This window comes from Pseudophryne corroboree, chromosome 3 (genome assembly GCF_028390025.1).
Source record: "Pseudophryne corroboree isolate aPseCor3 chromosome 3, aPseCor3.hap2, whole genome shotgun sequence".
Lineage (NCBI taxonomy): Eukaryota > Metazoa > Chordata > Amphibia > Anura > Myobatrachidae > Pseudophryne > Pseudophryne corroboree.
This window is the reverse complement of record NC_086446.1, coordinates 658,652,654-658,676,029: the sequence shown is the minus strand read 5'-3', so window position 1 is coordinate 658,676,029 and position 23,376 is coordinate 658,652,654. Positions and strand designations below refer to the sequence as shown.

General features: G+C 42.7%; 1 protein-coding gene across 1 annotated transcript in view; it reads left to right on the top strand.

Annotated features, from left to right (window-relative positions):
* SYCE3 (synaptonemal complex central element protein 3) overlaps positions 1-23,376 on the top strand; it is a 75,887-nt gene that overhangs the window by 26,399 nt on the left and 26,112 nt on the right. The window contains exon 2 of the mRNA XM_063963725.1: positions 2,780-2,888. Within this exon, the coding sequence (XP_063819795.1) occupies positions 2,780-2,888 (109 nt within the window). The remainder of the gene's footprint in view (positions 1-2,779; positions 2,889-23,376) is intronic.

Below are 23,376 nucleotides of genomic sequence, written 5' to 3'. Positions count from 1 at the left end.
CAATTGTTATAAGCTGCTTTCTGCTATTACACCTTTATCATTCCAGCGTACTACAGTTACTCTCTGACTGTTACAAAGTAACAATACGCTGATGTCTTCCCAGGACAATTTCATCTAGTGGAACATTGTCATTTAAGGAATATTTATTATCATAGTTCATTATACGCTGACACTATCATTTCAGGTCCCCAAACAGGGACCTTTTAGAATTATATGTGTTAATTGAAAACTGCTGGCCAGCACGTTATTTTACTTTACTTTATTTTATTACGTTAACCAGTCACATTACAATTGGTGTAATTGCTACTTAATAAATTTCTACTTTATTAATATACCGGCTCTGTACAGATCAATTAAGTATCCATTATGAACATATGAGCGCTTCTCTTTTCTTTTTCTAAAAATCTGTAAATGCCCACTCCACAAGGAAGGTGGGCTCATCTTGGGCGGCTGCCCGAGGGGTCTCGGCTTTACAACTTTGCCGAGCAGCTACTTGGTCAGGAGCAAATACGTTTGTAAAATTCTACAAAATTGATATCCTGGCTGAGGAGGACCTGGAGTTCTCTCATTTGGTGCTGCAGAGTCATCCGCACTCTCCCGCCCGTTTGGGAGCTTTGGTATAATCCCCATGGTCCTTACGGAGTCCCCAGCATCCACTTAGGACGTTAGAGAAAATAAGAATTTACTTACCGATAATTCTATTTCTCATAGTCCGTAGTGGATGCTGGGCGCCCATCCCAAGTGCGGATTGTCTGCAATACTTGTACATAGTTATTGTTACAAAAATCGGGTTATTATTGTTGTGAGCCATCTTTCAGAGGCTCCTCTGTTATCATGCTGTTAACTGGGTTCAGATCACAGGTTATACGGTGTGATTGGTGTGGCTGGTATGAGTCTTACCCGGGATTCAAAATCCTTCCTTATTGTGTACGCTCGTCCGGGCACAGTATCCTAACTGAGGCTTGGAGGAGGGTCATAGGGGGAGGAGCCAGTGCACACCAGATAGTCCTAAAGCTTTCTTTAGATGTGCCCAGTCTCCTGCGGAGCCGCTATTCCCCATGGTCCTTACGGAGTCCCCAGCATCCACTACGGACTATGAGAAATAGAATTATCGGTAAGTAAATTCTTATTATTCTTGCTCTAGTCCTGCAAGGGAAGAAAATACATTTATATATTTTAGATGCGGGTTATATACAGGTTGCTTTTACATGTAGCCCACACATGCTGGAGAGCTCTATTTTTCACCTGCAATCTATATTTGAGTGTGAAACAACCCCCCACCCTCCAAATCTAAATTCTTCTGCACATTTTAAATCTGCCCCATTGGAACTGGGTTTGAAGTCTGGGAGTTATTCAGGTCTGTTAACAAACCAAAAAAGATAGCAATTGGACAAAATCATGTTGCACTGCAGGTGGGGCAGATGTAACATGTGCCGAGTGAGTTAGATTTGGGTGGGTTATATTGTTTCTGTGCATGGTTTCTGTGCATGGTATGCTGGGCGCCGGGATCCCGAGTGCCGGCATACCATAGTAGACCTCTCAAAAGCACTCAGTTACTTCCATAAGGATAATTAGCACTGACAGGTTTAGTATGAAATACCTACAATCAAAATCCCGACGGTCAAAATCCCGACAACAATTGACCGATGGTCAAAATCCAGACAAGATCAAAATCCCAGCATTTGAAATACAGACAAGGTCAAAATACCGACATTTAAAATGTCGTCAGGTCAAAAAGTCAACGCAAGTTTTTCATTGGTTTTTTGGTGTGTATGTCGACATAGGTTGGCATGAACCCCGTATAAGTGTACCGCATCCCCTCGCATAGCTCACCATGCTTCGGGCACACTATTATATTCCCCCCTCCAGGTCCACTGGGATGGTAAAGTATGAACATGTCGGTTTCAATGAAAAAAAATCACAAAAAACTCATGTCAACTGTTTGACCTGTCAACATTTTAAATGTCAGTATTTCAACCTTGTCGGTATTTTAAATGTCGGCATTTTGACCATGCCGGGATTTTGACCTTGTCGGGATTTTGACCGTCGGTCAATGGTTGTCGGGATTTTGACTGCCGAAATTTTGATTGTAGGTAAATTGACCGCATCCCGCACTGACGTACCTCTCTGTGACTAGAGAACCATTAAACTCAATAAACAGGGTTTAATTAGTCTTATTCGACAGTGGAAGAGTTCTTTAGCTCATGCTATCATAGGATCTATCAAGGTCACAGGAAGGGCAGTACGGATGGTGTAATGGTTAGCACTACTGCCTCACAGCACTGAGGTCATGGGTTCGTTTCCCACCATGGCCCTAACTGTGTGGAGTTTGTATATTCTCCCCGTACTTGCATGGGTTTCCTCCGGGTACTCTGGTTTCCTCCCACAATCCCAAAAATATACTGGCAGGTTAATTGGCTCCCAACAAAATTAACCCTAGATTGAATGTGTCTGTGTGTACATGTGATAGGGAATATAGATTGTAAGCTCCACTGGATCAGGGACTGATGTGAATGGACAAATATTCTCTGTAAAGTGCTGTGGAATATGTGTGCGCTATATAAATAACTGGTAGTAATAATAATAATAATAATAATAATAATGCTCAAAAATTATTGCAACTCCTTTAAAAACCATTCTATGGGGTGGTATGTTATAGCCCCCAATTTTGTAAAATTTTTACATCTGCCTATATGCATTCTCTCCAAAACAAATTGATATTGCTGTTAGAATGGAAACTAGTTGACAGTCAATATATTTAAATACAAATCTCCACTAGATGGCTGAAGCAGATTCTGATAGTCACAACTATAATGAAGTGTCAAAGATGTTGCAAGATCTTAACAAGGATCTGGAAGTAATGCTGGAGCAGATGGAGAAGATATCAGGTAGGACAAGCAATACCCACTGGAATACCTGCATTTCCAGCATCTAATATTACACAGATACTGTATATATATATATATATATATATATATATATATATATATATCTCAAATACTCTATCACTGTTTAGTCTGGGTGCAATAGTTTATTATTGTTTGTTTCATATTGTACTTCCAACACCAAAAAGCCACATTTACAGTTACTGCTGCTCTGAGTACAGTGAATATGAATTAATTAAATAATTAATTAATTTTATAACTGCCCTCATGCTACTCTGTTTAGCACATCCTGAAGGTAAACTACATCAACTAATCAGCTACTAGTTGTCTAGTGCAATTTAGGCCATAAAATCAAGTTTCTGATCAGTTGCTGTGTTTTATTGTAAGCTTTGCATCTAAGCACAGTGTTAGTAAATGAGCTCTCAATCAGTTGTGTTTACTCAGACCAGACACCATGATTGGCATTGGTGGTCCCTTCTGGCCCTCCTGCTACTTTCCCTGCCTCTGCTGTGACCAAAGGTTTGTTAAGAAAGGAAAGTTCCTATATCTGCAGTATGAGAGTGAAGGTACAAGATTGTTTCTCACTCACATATACCAGAATCATGTGGTAAAGTATTGAAAATTGGGTTACAGTGCTTTTAACATCAAATACTTTCTTTACTAGCATGTTATGTCTCAATGTAGTATTATCCTATAGAGCTATCTAGGTAAAGCAGCCTCTTCCTGCCTCTTTGACCTTATGTGAAATGCAGCCAATTATCCCTTATTCTTTACTCGGGTGTACTACGGTATGCCGGCGCCCGGGAACCTGACGCCCAGCATACCGGCGCTTACTCATATGCTCAGTTATCCTATCTTTTTTCAGTGTTTAAGCATTGATTCAATTTACAGACGTATCAACATTTTTCTTGTCTACAGATAATCTGAAGAAATTCAATTTTTACTATGCTGAACAGAAAATAGTTTTGACCATTGATCAGCAAGTGTGTGCAGCCATTGGTGAACATGAACATTTATGCTCCCTGTGGCCTGTTTAGGTCTTATCCACCTAATGCGCAGAAATGTGAAAATCTGACCTTTTTTGGGCCTGGTTTTGAGTTGCATGCAAAGTGTTTACAGCAGCGTCTATTGGGGGGTCACCTGTCTGTGAGCTTATGCAAATGCCCTTCAAAGTCCTTTCTTTGGAGGTAATTCAGACCTGATCGTAGCAGCAAATTTGTTAGCAGTTGGGTAAAACCATATGCACTGCAGGGGGGGGGGGGGCAGATATAACATGTGCAGAGAGAGTTAAATTTGGGTGAGGTCTATTGTTTCTGTGCAGGGTAAATACTGGCTGCTTTATTTTTACACTGCAATTTAGATTTCAGTTTGAACACACCCCAACCAAACAACTCTCTCTGCACATGTTATATCTGCCCCCCCTGCACTGCACATGGGGGGTCATTCCGACCCGATCCGTGGCCGGTCCGTGGGGGGGGGGGGGGTCGCGGCGGCTGCGTGACATCTCACGCAGTCGCTGCGGCCAACGGGAGCGACGAGCAACTCCCGGCCAGCCGCAGGAGCTGCGCTGGCCGGGAGTTACTCCTCAAATGCAAAGGCATCACCTCTGTGCGATGCTTTTGTATTTGTGCGGGGGGGCCGGCACTGACATGCGGGACGGACTAGCCCTGTGCTGGGCGTACCCCTGCATGTCTGAGTTAACGATTGTAGCTGTGCTAAACTTAGCACAGCTACGATCAACTCGGAATGACCCCCATGGTTTTGACCAACTGCTAACAAATTTGCTGCTGCGATCAAGTCTGAATTACCCACTTTGTGTACATCTGTGTGGACGAATGTGCAAGGACTGAGATGCCCACTTTAGCATCCGTGCACACTGTTATACCGAAACTTGCAACAGTCCTATAGCAGCTGCAGTTGCTACGTATGACCATTGCCTCCTATGCTTCGGCATGCTTCGGCTGTGCGTCTTTGAATGCAGCTGCTTGCATTCATTTGCCTGTGACACTCCCATAATACACCCGCGGAATGGACCATTTTTGCGTCCACTACTAGCCACCTTCCAGTCACCGCCCAAGAACGCCCATCACCATCTGAATTGATTGCAAAAGGTCCTCTGTGTGTACATGGGTCACACACACCTGACAGGGGGTCACAGGGGTCTCCCACACACTCACACATATACACAAACACACGAACACATACACACACATCCTGCTGCTGCAGAAGACCAGCTTGCCAGTATGTGGGGGAAGAAGACACCACTGCAGAAGGTGAGTAATTAATGATTAATTAAGTTAATTGGAAACTTCCAATTGTGAAATTTGCCATTGTGAGGTGTTTTAGTTCTGAACAAGTCCTGCTATTTCTACCTAAAAATAAAGATTTTAGGAAAACTTAATCTAATTCAGAAAAATTAAATAAATAAAAAATATTTTACCTAATTGAATTCCAAAAAGCATGCACCTGTAGGGAAAACCATGTGGTGCGAAATGTTTGAAAACTCGCCTGCAATTGTATATCCCTGTTTTATTAGGAACATTTCCATTTCATTTCCAGGAGTTGTTATCCTTGAAAATACTCAGGCACTGGGAACAAAGGAAGGAGCATTAAGAATCATTGCCAATTTTAATAACTTAATGCAGTAGGTAAATGTTAGAAAAGAGCTTATTGGTTGACATGAGCGACATTTCCACTCCTCTTTAGAAGGTTTGATACTGTATATTGCCTCCTAAATTCCATGTGACAGGTAATGTAGTTATTATCAATAGCATCTACTCATAAATAAATACATGTCCAACAAATACATGAACACTTGTCTGGAAAATAACTTTTTGGATTATTTCCTGAAATAGAAAAAAAATATATATAAAGTCTCATAACATTATTGAATTCATAGTGTATCTTGAAAACATCTTCGCCATTCTAGCTGGCTCACTATATTTCGAGGTTAGTTTTGTGAGTGTGTCAGTTATAGACATCCACTATAAGGTTTATACGGTTATCCTAGCCTGCTTGCAAACTGTATTCAGGGACATCTGAATCTTGCTTGAGATACACTATATGGACAAAAGTATTCGGATGCCTGACCATTACACCAACAGGGACTGTAATTACATTGTATTCAAATACATATACTTTAATATTTGAGTTGGTCCTCATTTTAAAGCTATTACAGCGTACACTCTTATTGGAAGACTTTCCACAAGATTTTGGAGTGTTTCTGGGGGAATTTGTGTCCATTCATTCTGTAGAACATTTCTGAGGACAGGAACTGATGTTGGACGAGAAGGCATGACTCGCAATTTCCGTTCCACTTCATATCAAAGGTGCTCAATGAGGTTGAGGTCAGGGCTCTGTGCGGGCCAGTCAGGTTCTTCCACACCAAACTCAATAAACCATGTCTTTATAGTCCTTGCTTTGTGCACTGGGGCTCAGACATGTTGGAATAGAAAAGGGCCTTCTCCAAACTGTTGCCACATTGTTACGTTCTATGTACTTGGAACCCAGGAGATAGGGTGGCAGCAGAAGAGTTCCAAGTACAGATGCGTGAAGCTGCGACAGAACTGGGGTACGCAGCAATACCTAACGAAAAACCCTGACTCCATTGTACGTTGTCCTTCCCTAGTGGTCGGTTAACACCTGCGAGACTATGGTTTCTTGGGATACTGCAGGCGCGTTTGAACGGGCGGATTAGGTCTGCCCGAACTCCGATGCCCCCCGGTCTTAGTTGGTGACAAGGCGTTAACCGAGACAGAGAGAGAACAAGGGGAAAGCTAACTAAGACAGACACAAAAGTGAAAGGGGAAACCACAGAAAATAAACTAAGTTATGTGTGGCGCCGCCGCCAAGAAAAATCGTAACCAAAGTAACGCTACCCAAATGCCAAATACGAATTGGTCGTAGTTCGGCAAGGACAACCATGCAGAAGCCTCCGCCAAAATGACTCGACCAAAAAACAGATAACGAGAACACGGCTTCAGCCGTAAGGTGCGGCAGAGCCGCTACTCACGACACCACGGAAGATGCACGCAGGAAATGTGCTGCAGAGCCGCTACTCACGACACCACGGAAGATGCACGCAGGAAATGACTGGAACCCCGAGGCTTCGGACACCAGACCACTCCACTGGAAGACAAACTCAGAGGACAACAGGAAACGATCCCTCAGACCGTACTCTGGAAACTGGACACAGGACACTGGAGTACACAAGCTGGATACAGGAACACACCAGAGGCAGGAAGACAGGCTCCACTGGAAGCTGCTGACAGTGACCAGGAACAAGCTTGCAGGAAGCTAACCAAGAACTGGAACATACAGGTATCATAACAAAACTTCTATCACCGGCGCTGGACTGCAGGGCTAGCTGGGTAATAAGGAAAGCACGCCCCAATCAGGATGGCTGGAAGCCAGGCACAAGGTAATGGCCAAAATACTGGCAGGTGAGGCTACACAGACAAGAGCCATAGAGAAAGTGAAAATCCTTGAGGGCGCTTCTTGTCTACCGTAAGCTGCATTCTAAATCCAAAATTGGACCTATCCCAAGAGGTCCTGGAATTTGGACAGAAAAAGTGGTGTTGTGGATTAGATGGCGCTAACGTTCATGCAAGGGTGGAAATCGTGAGGGAGTAGGAATACTTAGCTATGCTCTGTGTATCACCGCGGTTGACCGGAGAGGCTCTACGTTCGGGTCCCCGATGTAGCGTTCGACCACGGACAGAGTAAAAAAGATAAAAAACACACAATGTGTAGTATTGTTACATGCAAAATGGTAGAAAACTTCACCAATCTCATCCGGCGTACCTCACTTACAATGTGAGTCGTCGGATGATAAATATAAAGGTATCTTTTTTGCGTAAAAGATGATATTTCTTCACATGAACACACCTCACTTACATAAAAGCAGGTGTTTATACTCCTATAAAGGTATCTTTCTTGACCATAGACACTTTTTCACAAAGAGATGGTAAAAAAAATGTTGGTACGTAATCAGCGTACCTAACACTCACTGTGACAGCTGTATGTCTCCTCACATCATGGTTTCTTTAAAGAAGGCTCCGTCCAGAAAAGGTAAAAGAATGTGAATTTATTCGACGATAAAAAACTAAATAAAAAGGCTTGAATCAGCGTGAAAGTCAAATTCCGAGGGAGGTAAAAAACCGTCTTGGAACATAGAAGTGGCCAACTTGTGTAAGTCCCAAATATACAAATAAGACAAGGTCTTACCTTCCCTCGGAGTGAAATGACTGGTCCGCCGATGCAATATCCCCTCTTAGCCGACGCGTTTCGAGTCAAAGGACTCTTTTTCAAGGCATGAGGGTCCATAGCAATAGGTTTCCCTATTTATAGTGAATAGGGTGAGTCACTTCTGGTCACATGACCGGAACCGGAAGTGGTGAAAGGTGAACGAGTTAAAAACATTTAAAATACATGTTTAAAGGCTTACTGCCATATGCATAAATTACTTATCTATAGGCTAATTCATGTACAAATTTTAAACAGGTTATTTACAATGGTAATGATTCTTGTGATGGAAACGAAAAACGGACGAAACAGGAAGTTCTAACCCGCTAGGGATTATGGGTGATGTAGTCCTCCATAGCGTGAATGAAATGCCGGCGGAAGCGGATGTTCTTTTCCGTTTGGGGTTCTGGGAAATGTAGTTTCCTGCTGTGATTTCCCAGACGCAAGTTGCGGCGGAAACGTAAGACGGGGGACGCGGTGTCTCGCTCAGGATTGCGGGAAATGTGGTCTCCGGCTGTAGTTCTTTTGTTGCTGGACGCAGCCGCAGTGGGGGTCCGAGTTATGTGAATGATTTCCGTGGTAATGAAACGCACTGCACTGGATTATGGACTATGTAGTTCACAGGGAGGCCATTTTGGTAGTTCTAAGTCTTCATCCATGGCTTGCAATAAGTGGAATAAACAGACATGATTCTGTTCTGTATTCCTGATTTTATTGTCCCTCTTTTTTTTCCTTTTAGGCTCATGTTGCTGAAATAAACAGGGGTATAAAATTACTATACTCACATGAGTAAACAGTGTGTTATCTCATAAAATTATGTGATCGCAGTGAGTCTGTAAGTAAGTGACACGTCAGATTGTGTGACAATGGATTAATTACTTAAAGTGCGTTAAATTACGGACTTTCTGCTGGGGTTGGATGAATAGGATATAATGTAAAAGGATGCATGTATACATATACACATACGTACACACATACATATACATATATATACAGTGGCAGAATTTATTCTACTTCTCTGGTATTAGTTATAGGAACCATTTAAGTTCGAAGTCATTGTTTAAACCACCAGGTGTTAGAGTGTTGAGCAAGAATATGGTCTTCATCTCGGAGATAGCCAGGTTCTTGTCGATATTTTTATCTCTCCAAGTGGATTTAATGTGTTTAATTCCAATGAATTTCTTTATATGTTGAGTGGAGCAGTCATGTTTTATCCTAAAATGATTAGAGAGATGGTGGGTCTCTATTCCTTTTTTAACATTTCTCAAATGCTCTCCTATTCTTATCTTGAGGGGTCTTGTAGTTCTGCCGATGTAATTAAGGCCGCAGGAGCATTCAATTAGATAGATCACATTGGCAGTGTGGCAGGTGATAAAGTCCCTGATTTTATAGGTAACATTATTGACTGTTACTTCAGAGTGTTTGCTGATGGGATCTTTGATATTTCTACATCCAATGCAGAGTCCACATCTATGGAAGCCTTTGGTCCTAATTAGGTTCCGAGTAGGGATATGCAACGCACTCCGTACTAAATGGTCCTTTATATTTCTTGATTTCCTGTACACAAAATTCGGTTTTTCAGGTATTATGTTGGTTAGGACAGGGTCTTTGGTTAGGAGATACCAGTTTTTCCTAATGATTCTTTCAATTTGTTTATGCTGGGCGTCATATTGAGATATGAAAGCCCACATGAGTTTTTTGGCTTGATTTGTTTTCTTTTTGGTTGGATTGGCTAACAATAGAGATGTGCGATCTACTTTTTCCACTTCATTGATGACTTGATTGAGATCTTCTTCCTTGTATCCCTTTCCAATAAAGTTCTCCTTCATTTGTAGTGACTGTTGTTTGAAGACTTGATCGTTACTGCAATTCCTGCGTATTCTCAGAAATTGGCTCTTTGGAACCCCTTTTAGCCATAAGGCATGATGTTGACTGTCTATTGGAATATAGGTATTAACATCTGTGGGTTTTTGGTAGATTTTTGTGTTCAAAATGTTGTTTTCCTGGTATATGGTAAGATCCAGGAAGTTAATTTGCTCCCGACTGCTGGTGAACGTAAATTTGAGGTTGACGTTATTCTCATTGAGTATTTCAAAATATTTGATCAGTTCTTCTTGAGAGGAATTCCAGAATAGAAGCACATCATCGATATACCGAAACCAATGGATGAGCGGTCCACCCCAAGCTACGCCGTTGTAAATTGCTCCGTTTTCCCAATAACTCATGAAAAGATTGGCGTAGCTTGGGGCGAATTTAGTCCCCATCGCGGTCCCGTTCTTTTGAAGGAAAAAATCGCCGTTAAAGAAAAAATAGTTATTTTTGAGAATGAAATCAATGGCCTCCAAAGTGAAGTCTTTCCTTTCCTTTGTCATTTCTGTCTTGTCAAGAAACCAGGTGATGGCCTCTATACCCTGTTCGTGCTTAATGCAGGTATAGAGGGATGTTACATCAGCGGAGGCCATGCTCATGCCCTCTTCCCACGTTATGTTCTGAAGTTTATTAATGGCATCACTTGTGTCTTTTAGATAGGAGGGATTAGCGGTAACAAGGGGCTGTAAGATGGAATCCACCAGGGAGGAGAGGTTGGATGTGAGGCTTCCAGTTCCGGCTATGATAGGTCTTCCTGGAGGGTTTGTCAAACTTTTGTGGACTTTAGGAAGTATGTATATAGTAGGAGTTACTGGATCCTCTATATTAACAAAATCGTGCTCTTCTTTGGTCATGCCCTTGCTTTGCTTATGTTTGTCAATGAGCACAAGGAATTTATCCTTTATTGCATTAGACGGGTCCCCTTTCAGTTTGATGTAAGTTTCACTGTCGGCTAATTGTCTGATTACTTCTCTGATATAGTCATCGCGGTTTAATATCGCTATGCCTCCACCCTTATCGCAGGGTTTTATAATGATGTCATCATCTTTGCTGAGATCTTCTAAGATTTTCCTCTCACGTTTATTGAGGTTGAATTTCATCTTAGGTTTCTTTAAGCTTTTCACTTCCTCCAACACTAATTTGGTGAAGGTTTCAATAAATGGCCCTTTCACATGGGTTGGATAAAATTTGGATTTTTTTTCTTCTTATTATTCTTGTTGGGGGTTTCTTCTTCCGTTGTTTCTGTAGTCTCCGTAGTTTTCTTTGACTGTTCTCCTCTGATGGTGCTCTCTGACTCCTTCAGTGCAAAGAATTTCCTCAGAGTAATTTTTCTGATAAACTTTTGAATGTCTATATGTTTACTAAAGTCATTCATGTAAGATGTAGGGGCGTTTCATTACCACGGAAATCATTCACATAACTCGGACCCCCACTGCGGCTGCGTCCAGCAACAAAAGAACTACAGCCGGAGACCACATTTCCCGCAATCCTGAGCGAGACACCGCGTCCCCCGTCTTACGTTTCCACCGCAACTTGCGTCTGGGAAATCACAGCAGGAAACTACATTTCCCAGAACCCCAAACGGAAAAGAACATCCGCTTCCGCCGGCATTTCATTCACGCTATGGAGGACTACATCACCCATAATCCCTAGCGGGTTAGAACTTCCTGTTTCGTCTGTTTTTCGTTTCCATCACAAGAATCATTACCATTGTAAATAACCTGTTTAAAATTTGTACATGAATTAGCCTATAGATAAGTAATTTATGCATATGGCAGTAAGCCTTTAAACATGTCTTTTAAATGTTTTTAACTCGTTCACCTTTCACCACTTCCGGTTCCAGTCATGTGACCAGAAGTGACTCACCCTATTCACTATAAATAGGGAAACCTATTGCTATGGACCCTCATGCCTTGAAAAAGAGTCCTTTGACTCGAAACGCGTCGGCTAAGAGGGGATATTGCATTGGCGGACCAGTCATTTCACTCCGAGGGAAGGTAAGACCTTGTCTTATTTGTATATTTGGGACTTACACAAGTTGGCCACTTCTATGTTCCAAGACGGTTTTTTACCTCCCTCGGAATTTGACTTTCACGCTGATTCAAGCCTTTTTATTTAGTTTTTTATCGTCGAATAAATTCACATTCTTTTACCTTTTCTGGACGGAGCCTTCTTTAAAGAAACCATGATGTGAGGAGACATACAGCTGTCACAGTGAGTGTTAGGTACGCTGATTACGTACCAACATTTTTTTTACCATCTCTTTGTGAAAAAGTGTCTATGGTCAAGAAAGATACCTTTATAGGAGTATAAACACCTGCTTTTATGTAAGTGAGGTGTGTTCATGTGAAGAAATATCATCTTTTACGCAAAAAAGATACCTTTATATTTATCATCCGACGACTCACATTGTAAGTGAGGTACGCCGGATGAGATTGGTGAAGTTTTCTACCATTTTGCATGTAACAATACTACACATTGTGTGTTTTTTAATCTTTTTTACTCTGTCCGTGGTCGAACGCTACATCGGGGACCCGAACGTAGAACCTCTCCGGTCAACCGCGGTGATACACAGAGCACAGCTAAGTATTCCTACTCCCTCACGATTTCCACCCTTGCATGAACGTTAGCACCATCTAATCCACAACACCACTTTTTCTGTCCAAATTCCAGGACCTCTTGGGATAGGTCCAATTTTGGATTTAGAAGGCAGCTTACGGTAGACAAGAAGCGCCCTCAAGGATTTTCACTTTCTCTATAGCATTGTTGTCCAATATCCCTTGAAATCCTTTAGGCAGCATCATGTTCAAGCACCGTGAGGGTAGAACAGCAAGAATAGAAGAAGCACTCAAAATGAACTTTAAAGATGATGGTTTTGAAATGACTGATGATAACCTTGAGACTGCCATGACCCGGTTATGCGATTGGCTGTTAAAAGAGAACAAATTATGGTGGGAAGTCGCCACCCTCGAAAAATATCAGGCAGAACAAATAATACCAAAGGGCTTAAGGATAATTAAACCACCCTCTTTTCAAGATGGGTCAGAAGAATTTCAAAATGAGTGGAACACCATCTTGGAAAAATGTTCATTATCACTCATGTCCATCATATTAAAGGAAAGGAAGATTAAACTTAAAGAAACGAATGAAAGGATAGAAATACTACAAACCCTCATACAACAATTCAATCAACTACCAACCTTTGCTGATCTAGAAAAGAATATCACAGAGAAAATCGAAAGGAACACAGAATTTCTAATTAAAAAAAAGCAAGGAAAGTTACAGCGAGATTATGATTTCTACAAATTTGGAATCATCAGAAAAAATAATATCAAGAACCAGATGCAACGAAACAAAGGGGACTACAACACGAGAGAAAGAGATATCGGAACGAGGACATATAGTCCATATAGATCAAGACCAAATATGGAGACAATGTACGGTCGACGAAACCATCATCATGAATACAATCAGAGGCCACAACATTATGTAAATTATGGGAGGAACAACAGAGAACATGACACCCGTAATCAGAGAAGGGAATGGAGAAGAAATCCCTACGATTGTCGAGAAACATCGGAGTACCACAGATATCATCGAAGGGATGACACGCCTAAATATCGTCCACACAGATATGAAGATCCAAAAGATAATTACAGGTCTCATCCCCATAGACGATACAAGGAGCCCACTCCGAGGAGAAGAAATCAACCTTCCAGGAACAGAGAGCAAACAATAAAGAGGAATCACGGCCATTGGAATGCGGATCCAGAATCCATCACTCATAGACAAGACAGAGGATCACCTAGAAGGAATACAGGGAGGACAACTCGTCATGTAAGTGAGGAGATACAAACTAGGAGACAACCTTTTTTAGAAGAAAGGTCCCCAAGGAGGGTCCGTCTCTAGATCCCCCTTTGGCTAAGACCCGTACTCTAAATCTATGGGAAACCGAAACTGACTACCAACAGAGCAAAAATGTGAATGAAACATCTAACACAAAAGAGAAAACAAAGAATTCAACTAAACCAACAAAACGAGGCTGTAGAGGAGGGATAAATAAAAAAAGAAGTAAAAAGAAGAACATCTACACTCCTAAAGAACAGGCAAAAACCAATTTGGTGTTTAACCTCAGTAAAACGGAATTAACCGATCAAGAAATGAAAGTGTTAAATAAAGGCCTCAAATACGCCCCTACATCTTACATGAATGACTTTAGTAAACATATAGACATTCAAAAGTTTATCAGAAAAATTACTCTGAGGAAATTCTTTGCACTGAAGGAGTCAGAGAGCACCATCAGAGGAGAACAGTCAAAGAAAACTACGGAGACTACAGAAACAACGGAAGAAGAAACCCCCAACAAGAATAATAAGAAGAAAAAAAATCAAAATTTTATCCAACCCATGTGAAAGGGCCATTTATTGAAACCTTCACCAAATTAGTGTTGGAGGAAGTGAAAAGCTTAAAGAAACCTAAGATGAAATTCAACCTCAATAAACGTGAGAGGAAAATCTTAGAAGATCTCAGCAAAGATGATGACATCATTATAAAACCCTGCGATAAGGGTGGAGGCATAGCGATAATAAACCGCGATGACTATATCAGAGAAGTAATCAGACAATTAGCCGACAGTGAAACTTACATCAAACTGAAAGGGGACCCGTCTAATGCAATAAAGGATAAATTCCTTGTGCTCATTGACAAACATAAGCAAAGCAAGGGCATGACCAAAGAAGAGCACGATTTTGTTAATATAGAGGATCCAGTAACTCCTACTATATACATACTTCCTAAAGTCCACAAAAGTTTGACAAACCCTCCAGGAAGACCTATCATAGCCGGAACTGGAAGCCTCACATCCAACCTCTCCTCCCTGGTGCATTCCATCTTACAGCCCCTTGTTACCGCTAATCCCTCCTATCTAAAAGACACAAGTGATGCCATTAATAAACTTCAGAACATAACGTGGGAAGAGGGCATGAGCATGGCCTCCGCTGATGTAACATCCCTCTATACCTGCATTAAGCACGAACAGGGTATAGAGGCCATCACCTGGTTTCTTGACAAGACAGAAATGACAAAGGAAAGGAAAGACTTCACTTTGGAGGCCATTGATTTCATTCTCAAAAATAACTATTTTTTCTTTAACGGCGATTTTTTCCTTCAAAAGAACGGGACCGCGATGGGGACTAAATTCGCCCCAAGCTACGCCAATCTTTTCATGAGTTATTGGGAAAACGGAGCAATTTACAACGGCGTAGCTTGGGGTGGACCGCTCATCCATTGGTTTCGGTATATCGATGATGTGCTTCTATTCTGGAATTCCTCTCAAGAAGAACTGATCAAATATTTTGAAATACTCAATGAGAATAACGTCAACCTCAAATTTACGTTCACCAGCAGTCGGGAGCAAATTAACTTCCTGGATCTTACCATATACCAGGAAAACAACATTTTGAACACAAAAATCTACCAAAAACCCACAGATGTTAATACCTATATTCCAATAGACAGTCAACATCATGCCTTATGGCTAAAAGGGGTTCCAAAGAGCCAATTTTTGAGAATACGCAGGAATTGCAGTAACGATCAAGTCTTCAAACAACAGTCACTACAAATGAAGGAGAACTTTATTGGAAAGGGATACAAGGAAGAAGATCTCAATCAAGTCATCAATGAAGTGGAAAAAGTAGATCGCACATCTCTATTGTTAGCCAATCCAACCTAAAAGAAAACAAATCAAGCCAATAAACTCATGTGGGCTTTCATATCTCAATATGACGCCCAGCATAAACAAATTGAAAGAATCATTAGGAAAAACTGGTATCTCCTAACCAAAGACCCTGTCCTAACCAACATAATACCTGAAAAACCGAATTTTGTGTACAGGAAATCAAGAAATATAAAGGACCATTTAGTACGGAGTGCGTTGCATATTCCTACTCGGAACCTAATTAGGACCAAAGGCTTCCATAGATGTGGACTCTGCATTGGATGTAGAAATATCAAAGATCCCATCAGCAAACACTCTGAAGTAACAGTCAATGATGTTACCTATAAAATCAGGGACTTTATCACCTGCCACACTGCCAATGTGATCTATCTAATTGAATGCTCCTGCGGCCTTAATTACATCGGCAGAACTACAAGACCCCTCAAGATAAGAATAGGAGAGCATTTGAGGAATGTTAAAAAAGGAATAGAGACCCACCATCTCTCTAATCATTTTAGGATAAAACATGACTGCTCCACTCAACATATAAAGAAATTCATTGGAATTAAACACATTAAATCCACTTGGAGAGATAAAAATATTGACAAGAACCTGGCTATCTCCGAGATGAAGACCATATTCTTACTCAACACTCTAACACCTGGTGGTTTAAACAATGACTTCGAACTTAAATGGTTCCTATAACTCAGGGGTGGGCAATTATTTCAGCTTGGGGGCCACATAACACATTTCAGCGAATATTCGAGGGCCGCACACAAATAGGTGGGTACAGGGTGTCACACAAAGCGTCAGGGGGTGTACACTGTCAAAAATGTCAGGAAGGTAGGGGTACAGGGTGCCATATACACAGAGGTAGGGGTACAGGGTGCCATATACACAGAGGTAGGGGTACAGGGTGCCATATACACAGAGGTAGGGGTACAGGGTGCCATATACACAGAGATAGGTGGTACTGGGTATCAAACACTGGGGGGGGGGAGTACAAGGTGTGTAACACACACACAGGGGTAGGAGGGTAGTGGGATACACACCAGGGGTGAGGGGGGTAGTGGGGGTCACACACAGAGGTATGAGGTACAGTGATTCACAGGGGGGGGGGTAGGTGGGTACAGGGATCCCAGGGTGCTCACCTCTCTCTGCACCAATCCACTGAGCTGCAGGGTGTGATATGCGGGACCCATATACAGGCCAGGGGGATCCAGGCTGGTCACTCAACAAGTGTTCTGCAGCCCATGGAGCCGTGCCGCCAGTCATTTCGGGTGTGAGGCCGGAACTGTGACCGGGAGGCCAAGGTCTGCTTCCTCCTCCCTGGAGGAGGGAGGGTGCGGGAGATGCTGCCGCTGTTCCTCCATGGTGCTGCAGTAGGGAGCAGGGGGTGGAGCTGGCCGAGGTGGTTAGCCAGGGAGCAGGAGACAGTCGGCGTCCAGCTGCCCAGATGATCCGCTGGCCCCATCCGCTGCTGCCCGCATCCGCTGCTGCCCCTGCTTTGGCTCCGCCCCCCGCACCGCCCAGCGCCTGACGTCGGAAAGGAAATCCTGGTCAGCAGCCCCTGTGACGTGACCGAGATTTCCTCAGCGGCGCCGCGTCTTGGAGCTGATGTAGTGCAATGACAAGCGGCTCAGCCAGTCGGGCCGCTTGTCATTGGGCACTGGTGGGGGACAGCGGGCCAGGCAGGATCGGTTCCGGCCGCATCCGCGCGGGCCGCATGTTGCCCAGCCCTACTATAACTAATACCAGAGAAGTAGAATAAATTCTGCTACTGTATATATATGTATATGTATGTGTGTACGTATGTGTATATGTATACATGCATCCTTTTACATTATATCCTATTCATCCAACCCCAGCAGAAAGTCCGTAATTTAACGCACTTTAAGTAATTAATCCATTGTCACACAATCTGACGTGTCACTTACTTACAGACTCACTGCGATCACATAATTTTATGAGATAACACACACTATTTACTCATGTGAGTATAGTAATTTTATACCCCTGTTTATTTCAGCAACATGAGCCTAAAAGGAAAAAAAAGGGGGACAATAAAATCAGGAATACAGAACAGAATCATGTCTGTTTATTCCACTTATTGCAAGCCATGGATGAAGACTTAGAACTACCAAAATGGCCTCCCTGTGAACTACATAGTCCATAATCCAGTGCAGTGCGTTTCATTACCACGGAAATCATTCACATAACTCGGACCCCCACTGCGGCTGCGTCCTGCAACAAAAGAACTACAGCCGGAGACCACATTTCCCGCAATCCTGAGCGAGACACCGCGTCCCCCGTCTTACGTTTCCGCCGCAACTTGCGTCTGGGAAATCACAGCAGGAAACTACATTTCCCAGAACCCCAAATGGAAAAGAACATCCGCTTCCGCCGGCATTTCATTCACGCTATGGAGGACTACATCACCCATAATCCCTAGCGGGTTAGAACTTCCTGTTTCGTCCGTTTTTCGTTTCCATCACAAGAATCATTACCATTGTAAATAACCTGTTTAAAATTTGTACATGAATTAGCCTATAGATAAGTAATTTATACATATGGCAGTAAGCCTTTAAACATGTCTTTTAAATGTTTTTAACTCGTTCACCTTTCACCACTTCCGGTTCCGGTCATGTGACCAGAAGTGACTCACCCTATTCACTATAAATAGGGAAACCTATTGCTATGGACCCTCATGCCTTGAAAAAGAGTCCTTTGACTCGAAACGCGTCGGCTAAGAGGGGATATTGCATCGGCGGACCAGTCATTTCACTCCGAGGGAAGGTAAGACCTTGTCTTATTTGTATATTTGGGACTTACACAAGTTGGCCACTTCTATGTTCCAAGACGGTTTTTTACCTCCCTCGGAATTTGACTTTCACGCTGATTCATGCCTTTTTATTTAGTTTTTTATCGTCGAATACAGAAACCATGATGTGAGGAGACATACAGCTGTCACAGTGAGTGTTAGGTACGCTGATTACGTACCAACATTTTTTTTACCATCTCTTTGTGAAAAAGTGTCTATGGTCAAGAAAGATACCTTTATAGGAGTATAAACACCTGCTTTTATGTAAGTGAGGTGTGTTCATGTGAAGAAATATCATCTTTTACGCAAAAAAGATACCTTTATATTTATGATCCGACGACTCACATTGTAAGTGAGGTACGCCGGATGAGATTGGTGAAGTTTTCTACCATTTTGCATGTAACAATACTACACATTGTGTGTTTTTTATCTTTTTTACTCTGTCCGTGGTCGAACGCTACATCGGGGACCCAAACGTAGAGCCTCTCCGGTCAACCGCGGTGATACACAGAGCATAGCTAAGTATTCCTACTCCCTCACGATTTCCACCCTTGCATGAACGTTAGCGCCATCTAATCCACAACACCACAGCACAGACAAGAGCCAGACTGCAGTACACAGACTCACCACATAATGACCAAATATATGACAGGTGAGGCATAACACATAGAAAACAGGCTGCAGTTACACAGACTCACCACCAGCGGCCAACAAGAGTCTTCTAAACAAGTACAAGAGATATCCTGGCATGCAAACAGAAATATAACATACAATTCATGAACAGAAAGTAAAACAGAAATGAACCACTGCTTGTGGTTCATAACAGTACTCCACACAGGCTAGTTTTGTGAGTGTGTCAGTTATAGACATCCACTAGAAGGTTTATACTGTTATCCTAGCCTGCTTGCAAACTGTATTCAGGGACATCTGAATCTTGCTAGAGATACACTATATGGACAAAAGTATTCTGATGCCTGACCATTACACCAACAGGGACTGTAATTACAGTATTCAGTGACATCTGAATCTTGCTAGAGATACATTATATGGACAAAAGTATTCGGATGCCTGACCATTACACCAACAGGGACTGTAATTACATTGTATTCAAATACATATACTTTAATATTTGAGTATATAGGTAAAGTGCTACCGGCATGTGCCAAGCGCAGACTCACCCATCTGACTGCCACTGCTCCGCAGTCCAGTGTCGGTGTGCTTTACACCACTCCATCCGACGCTTGGCATTGGACTTGGTGATGTGATGCTTGCATGCAGCTGTTCAGTTTTGGAAACCTATTCAATTCAGCTCCCTCCGCATAGTTTTTGTGCTTACATTAATGCCAGTGGAAGTTCTGAACTCTTCAGCTATGGAATCAGCAGAGTGTTGGCGACTTTTGCGCACCATGTGCCTTAGCAGTAGTTGACCCCGCTCTGTGATTTTATGTGGTCTTCCACTTCATGGCTGAGTTGCTGTAGTTTCTGAACACTTCCACTTTCTAATAATATCACTTACAGTTGACCTTGGAATATCCAACAGGGATGAAATTTCACAAACCCTCTTATAGCAAAGGTGGCATCCTATCACAGTACCATGCTTGAAGTCGCTGAGCTCTTCAAACTGACCCATTTTGTATCACAAATGTTTGCAAATGTAGACTGCATGACTAGGTGCTTGATTTTATTAGTGATGTTCCCCGGACATTTTTCGGGTTTTGTGTTTTGGTTTTGGATTCGGTTCCGCGGCCGTGTTTTGGATTCGGACGCGTTTTGGCAAAACCTCCCTTAAATTTTTTTGTCGGATTCGGGTGTGTTTTGGATTCAGGTGTTTTTTTTAAACAAACCATCAAAAACCGCTTAAATCATAGAATTTGGGGGTAATTTTGATCCCATAGTATAATAATATTAACCTCAATAACCATAATTTCCACTCATTTCCAGTCTATTCTGAACACCTCACAATATTATTTTTTGTCCTAAAATTTGCACCGAGGTCGCTGGATGACTAAGCTAAGCGACCCAAGTGGCCAGCACAAACACCTGGCCCATCTAGGAGTGGCACTGCAGTGTCAGACAGGATGGCACTTAAAAAAATTGGCCCCAAACATCACATGATGCAAAGATAAATAAATAAAAAAAGAGGTGCAAGATGGAATTGTCCTTGGGCCCTCCCACCCACCCTTATGTTGTATAAACAGGACATACACACTTTAACAAACCCATCATTTCAGCGACAGGGTCTGCCACACGATTGTGGCTGAAATGACTGGTTGGTTTGGGCCCCCCAATCTGCGATGATGTTCCTCAGTTTCCGTAAGTGTTTGTCAGCTGTGTGCCTCTTATGGAAAGCGGTGATACAAAGCGTAGCCTGACTAGGAACGAGTTGGCGTTTGCAAAATGCTGCTACTGGTGCTGCCGCTGGTGTTGTTGCTGCGGGAGGCAATACATCTACCCAGTGGGCTGTCACAGTCATATAGTCCTTAGTCTGCCCTGCTCCACTTGTCCACAAGTCGTGGTTAAGTGGACATTGGGTACAACTGCATTTTTTAGGACACTGGTGACTCTTTTTCTGACGTCTGTGTACATTTTCGGTATCGCCTGCCTAGAGAAGTGGAACCTAGATGGTATTTGGTACCGGGGACACACTACCTCAAGAAATTCTCTAAGTCCCTGTGAACTAATGGCGGATACCGGATGCACGTCTAACACCAACACAGCTGTCAAGGCCTGAGTTATCCGCTTTGCAACAGGATGACTGCTGTGATATTTTATCTTCCTCGCAAAGGACTGTTGGACAGTCAATTGCTTACTGGAAGTAGTACAAGTGGTTTTCTGACTTCCCCTCTGGGATGATGATCGACTCCCAGCAGCAACAACAGCAGCACCAGCAGCAGTAGGCGTTACACTCAAGGATCCATCGAAGGAATCCCAGTCAGGAGAGGACTCGTCAGACTTGCCAGTGACATGGCCTGCAGCACTATTGGCGTTCCTGTCTAAGGAGGAAATTGACACTGAGGGAGTTGGTGGGTTGGTTTGCAGGAGCTTGGGTACAAGAGGAAGAAGGGATTTAGTTGTCAGTGGACTGCTTCCGCTGTCACCCAAAGTTTTTGAACTTGTCAATGACTTCTGATGAATGCACTCCAGGTGACGTATAAGGGAGGATGCTCCTAGGTGGTTAACGTCCTTACCCCTACTTATTACAGCTTGACAAAGGCAACACACGGCTTGACACCAGTTGTCTGCATTTCTGTTGTAATAATTCCACACCGAAGAGGTGACTTTTTTGGTATTTTGACCAGGCATGTCTATGGCCTTATTCATCCCACGGACAACAGGTGTCTCCTCGGGTGCCTGACTTAAACAAACCACCTCTCCATCAGAATCCTCCTGGTCAATTTCCCCTCAGCGCCAGCAACACCCATATCCTCATCCTGGTGTACTTCAACAGTGACATCTTCAATTTGAATATCAGGAACTGGACTGTGGGTGCTCCTTCCAGCACTTGCAGGGGGCGTGCAAATGGTGGAAGGATCCACCTCCTCTCGTCCAGTGTTGGGAAGGTCAGGCATCGCAACCGACACAATTGGACTCTCCTTGGGGATTTGTGATTTAGAAGAACGCACAGTTCTTTGCTGTGCTTTTGCCAGCTTAACTCTTTTCATTTTTCTAGCGGGAGGATGAGTGCTTCCATCCTCATGTGAAGCTGACCCACTAGTCATGAGGAACATAGGAGAGGGCCTTAGCCGTCCCTTGCCACTCCGTATCGTAAATGGCATGTTGGAAGTTTACGCTTCTCCTCAGACGCTTTTAATTTAGATTTTTGGGTAATTTTACTTAACTTTGGTTTTTTGGATTTTACATGCTCTCTACTATGACATTGGGCATCAGCCTTGGCCGACGACGTTGATGGCATTTCATCGTCTCTGCCATGACTAGTGGCAGCAGCTTCAGCACTAGGTGGAAGTGGATCTTGATCTTTCCCTATTTTACCCTCCACATTTTTGTTTTCCAATTTTTAATGTGTGGAATTATATGCCAGTAATATATCTGGAATTAGATGGCAGTAATGTCTGAAATTAGATACCACTAGACAGATACCAGATACCACTGTGACTGGAATAATGATGACCTATGCACAGTGACAGGACACTACTACAGTACCCTACAGCAGCAAGATGCAGCACAAGACACTGGACTTTTAGTCACCACAATGCAGCACTGACACTGAGCACAGATATTAAGCACTGTTCAGGATACTAGAAGTGACACGGAGCTGCAAGTTAGTAGCAATTATAGGACTACTGTACTGTACTACTATATACTGGTGGTAACCACAATGCAGCACTGTACTACTATATACTGGTCACCACAATGCAGCACAGATCTTGAGCACTGATCAGGAGAATAGAACTGAGTCTGACACGGAGCTGCAAGATAGAGCAGTGGACTACTGTACTAATATATACTGGTGGTCACCACAATGCAGCACTGTACTACTATATACTGGTCACCACAATGCAGCACAGATATTGAGCACTGATCAGGAGAATAGAACTGAGTCTGACACGGAGATGCAAGATACAGCAATGGACTACTGTACTGTACTACTATATACTGGTGGTCACCACAATGCAGCACTGTACTACTATATACTGGTCACCACAATGCAGCACTGTACTACTATATACTGGTCACCACAATGCAGCACAGATATTGAGCACTGATCAGGAGAATAGAACTGAGTCTGACACGGAGCTGCAAGATACAGCAATGGACCTCTGTACTGTACTACTATATACTGGTGGTCACCACAATGCTGCACTGTACTACTATATACTGGT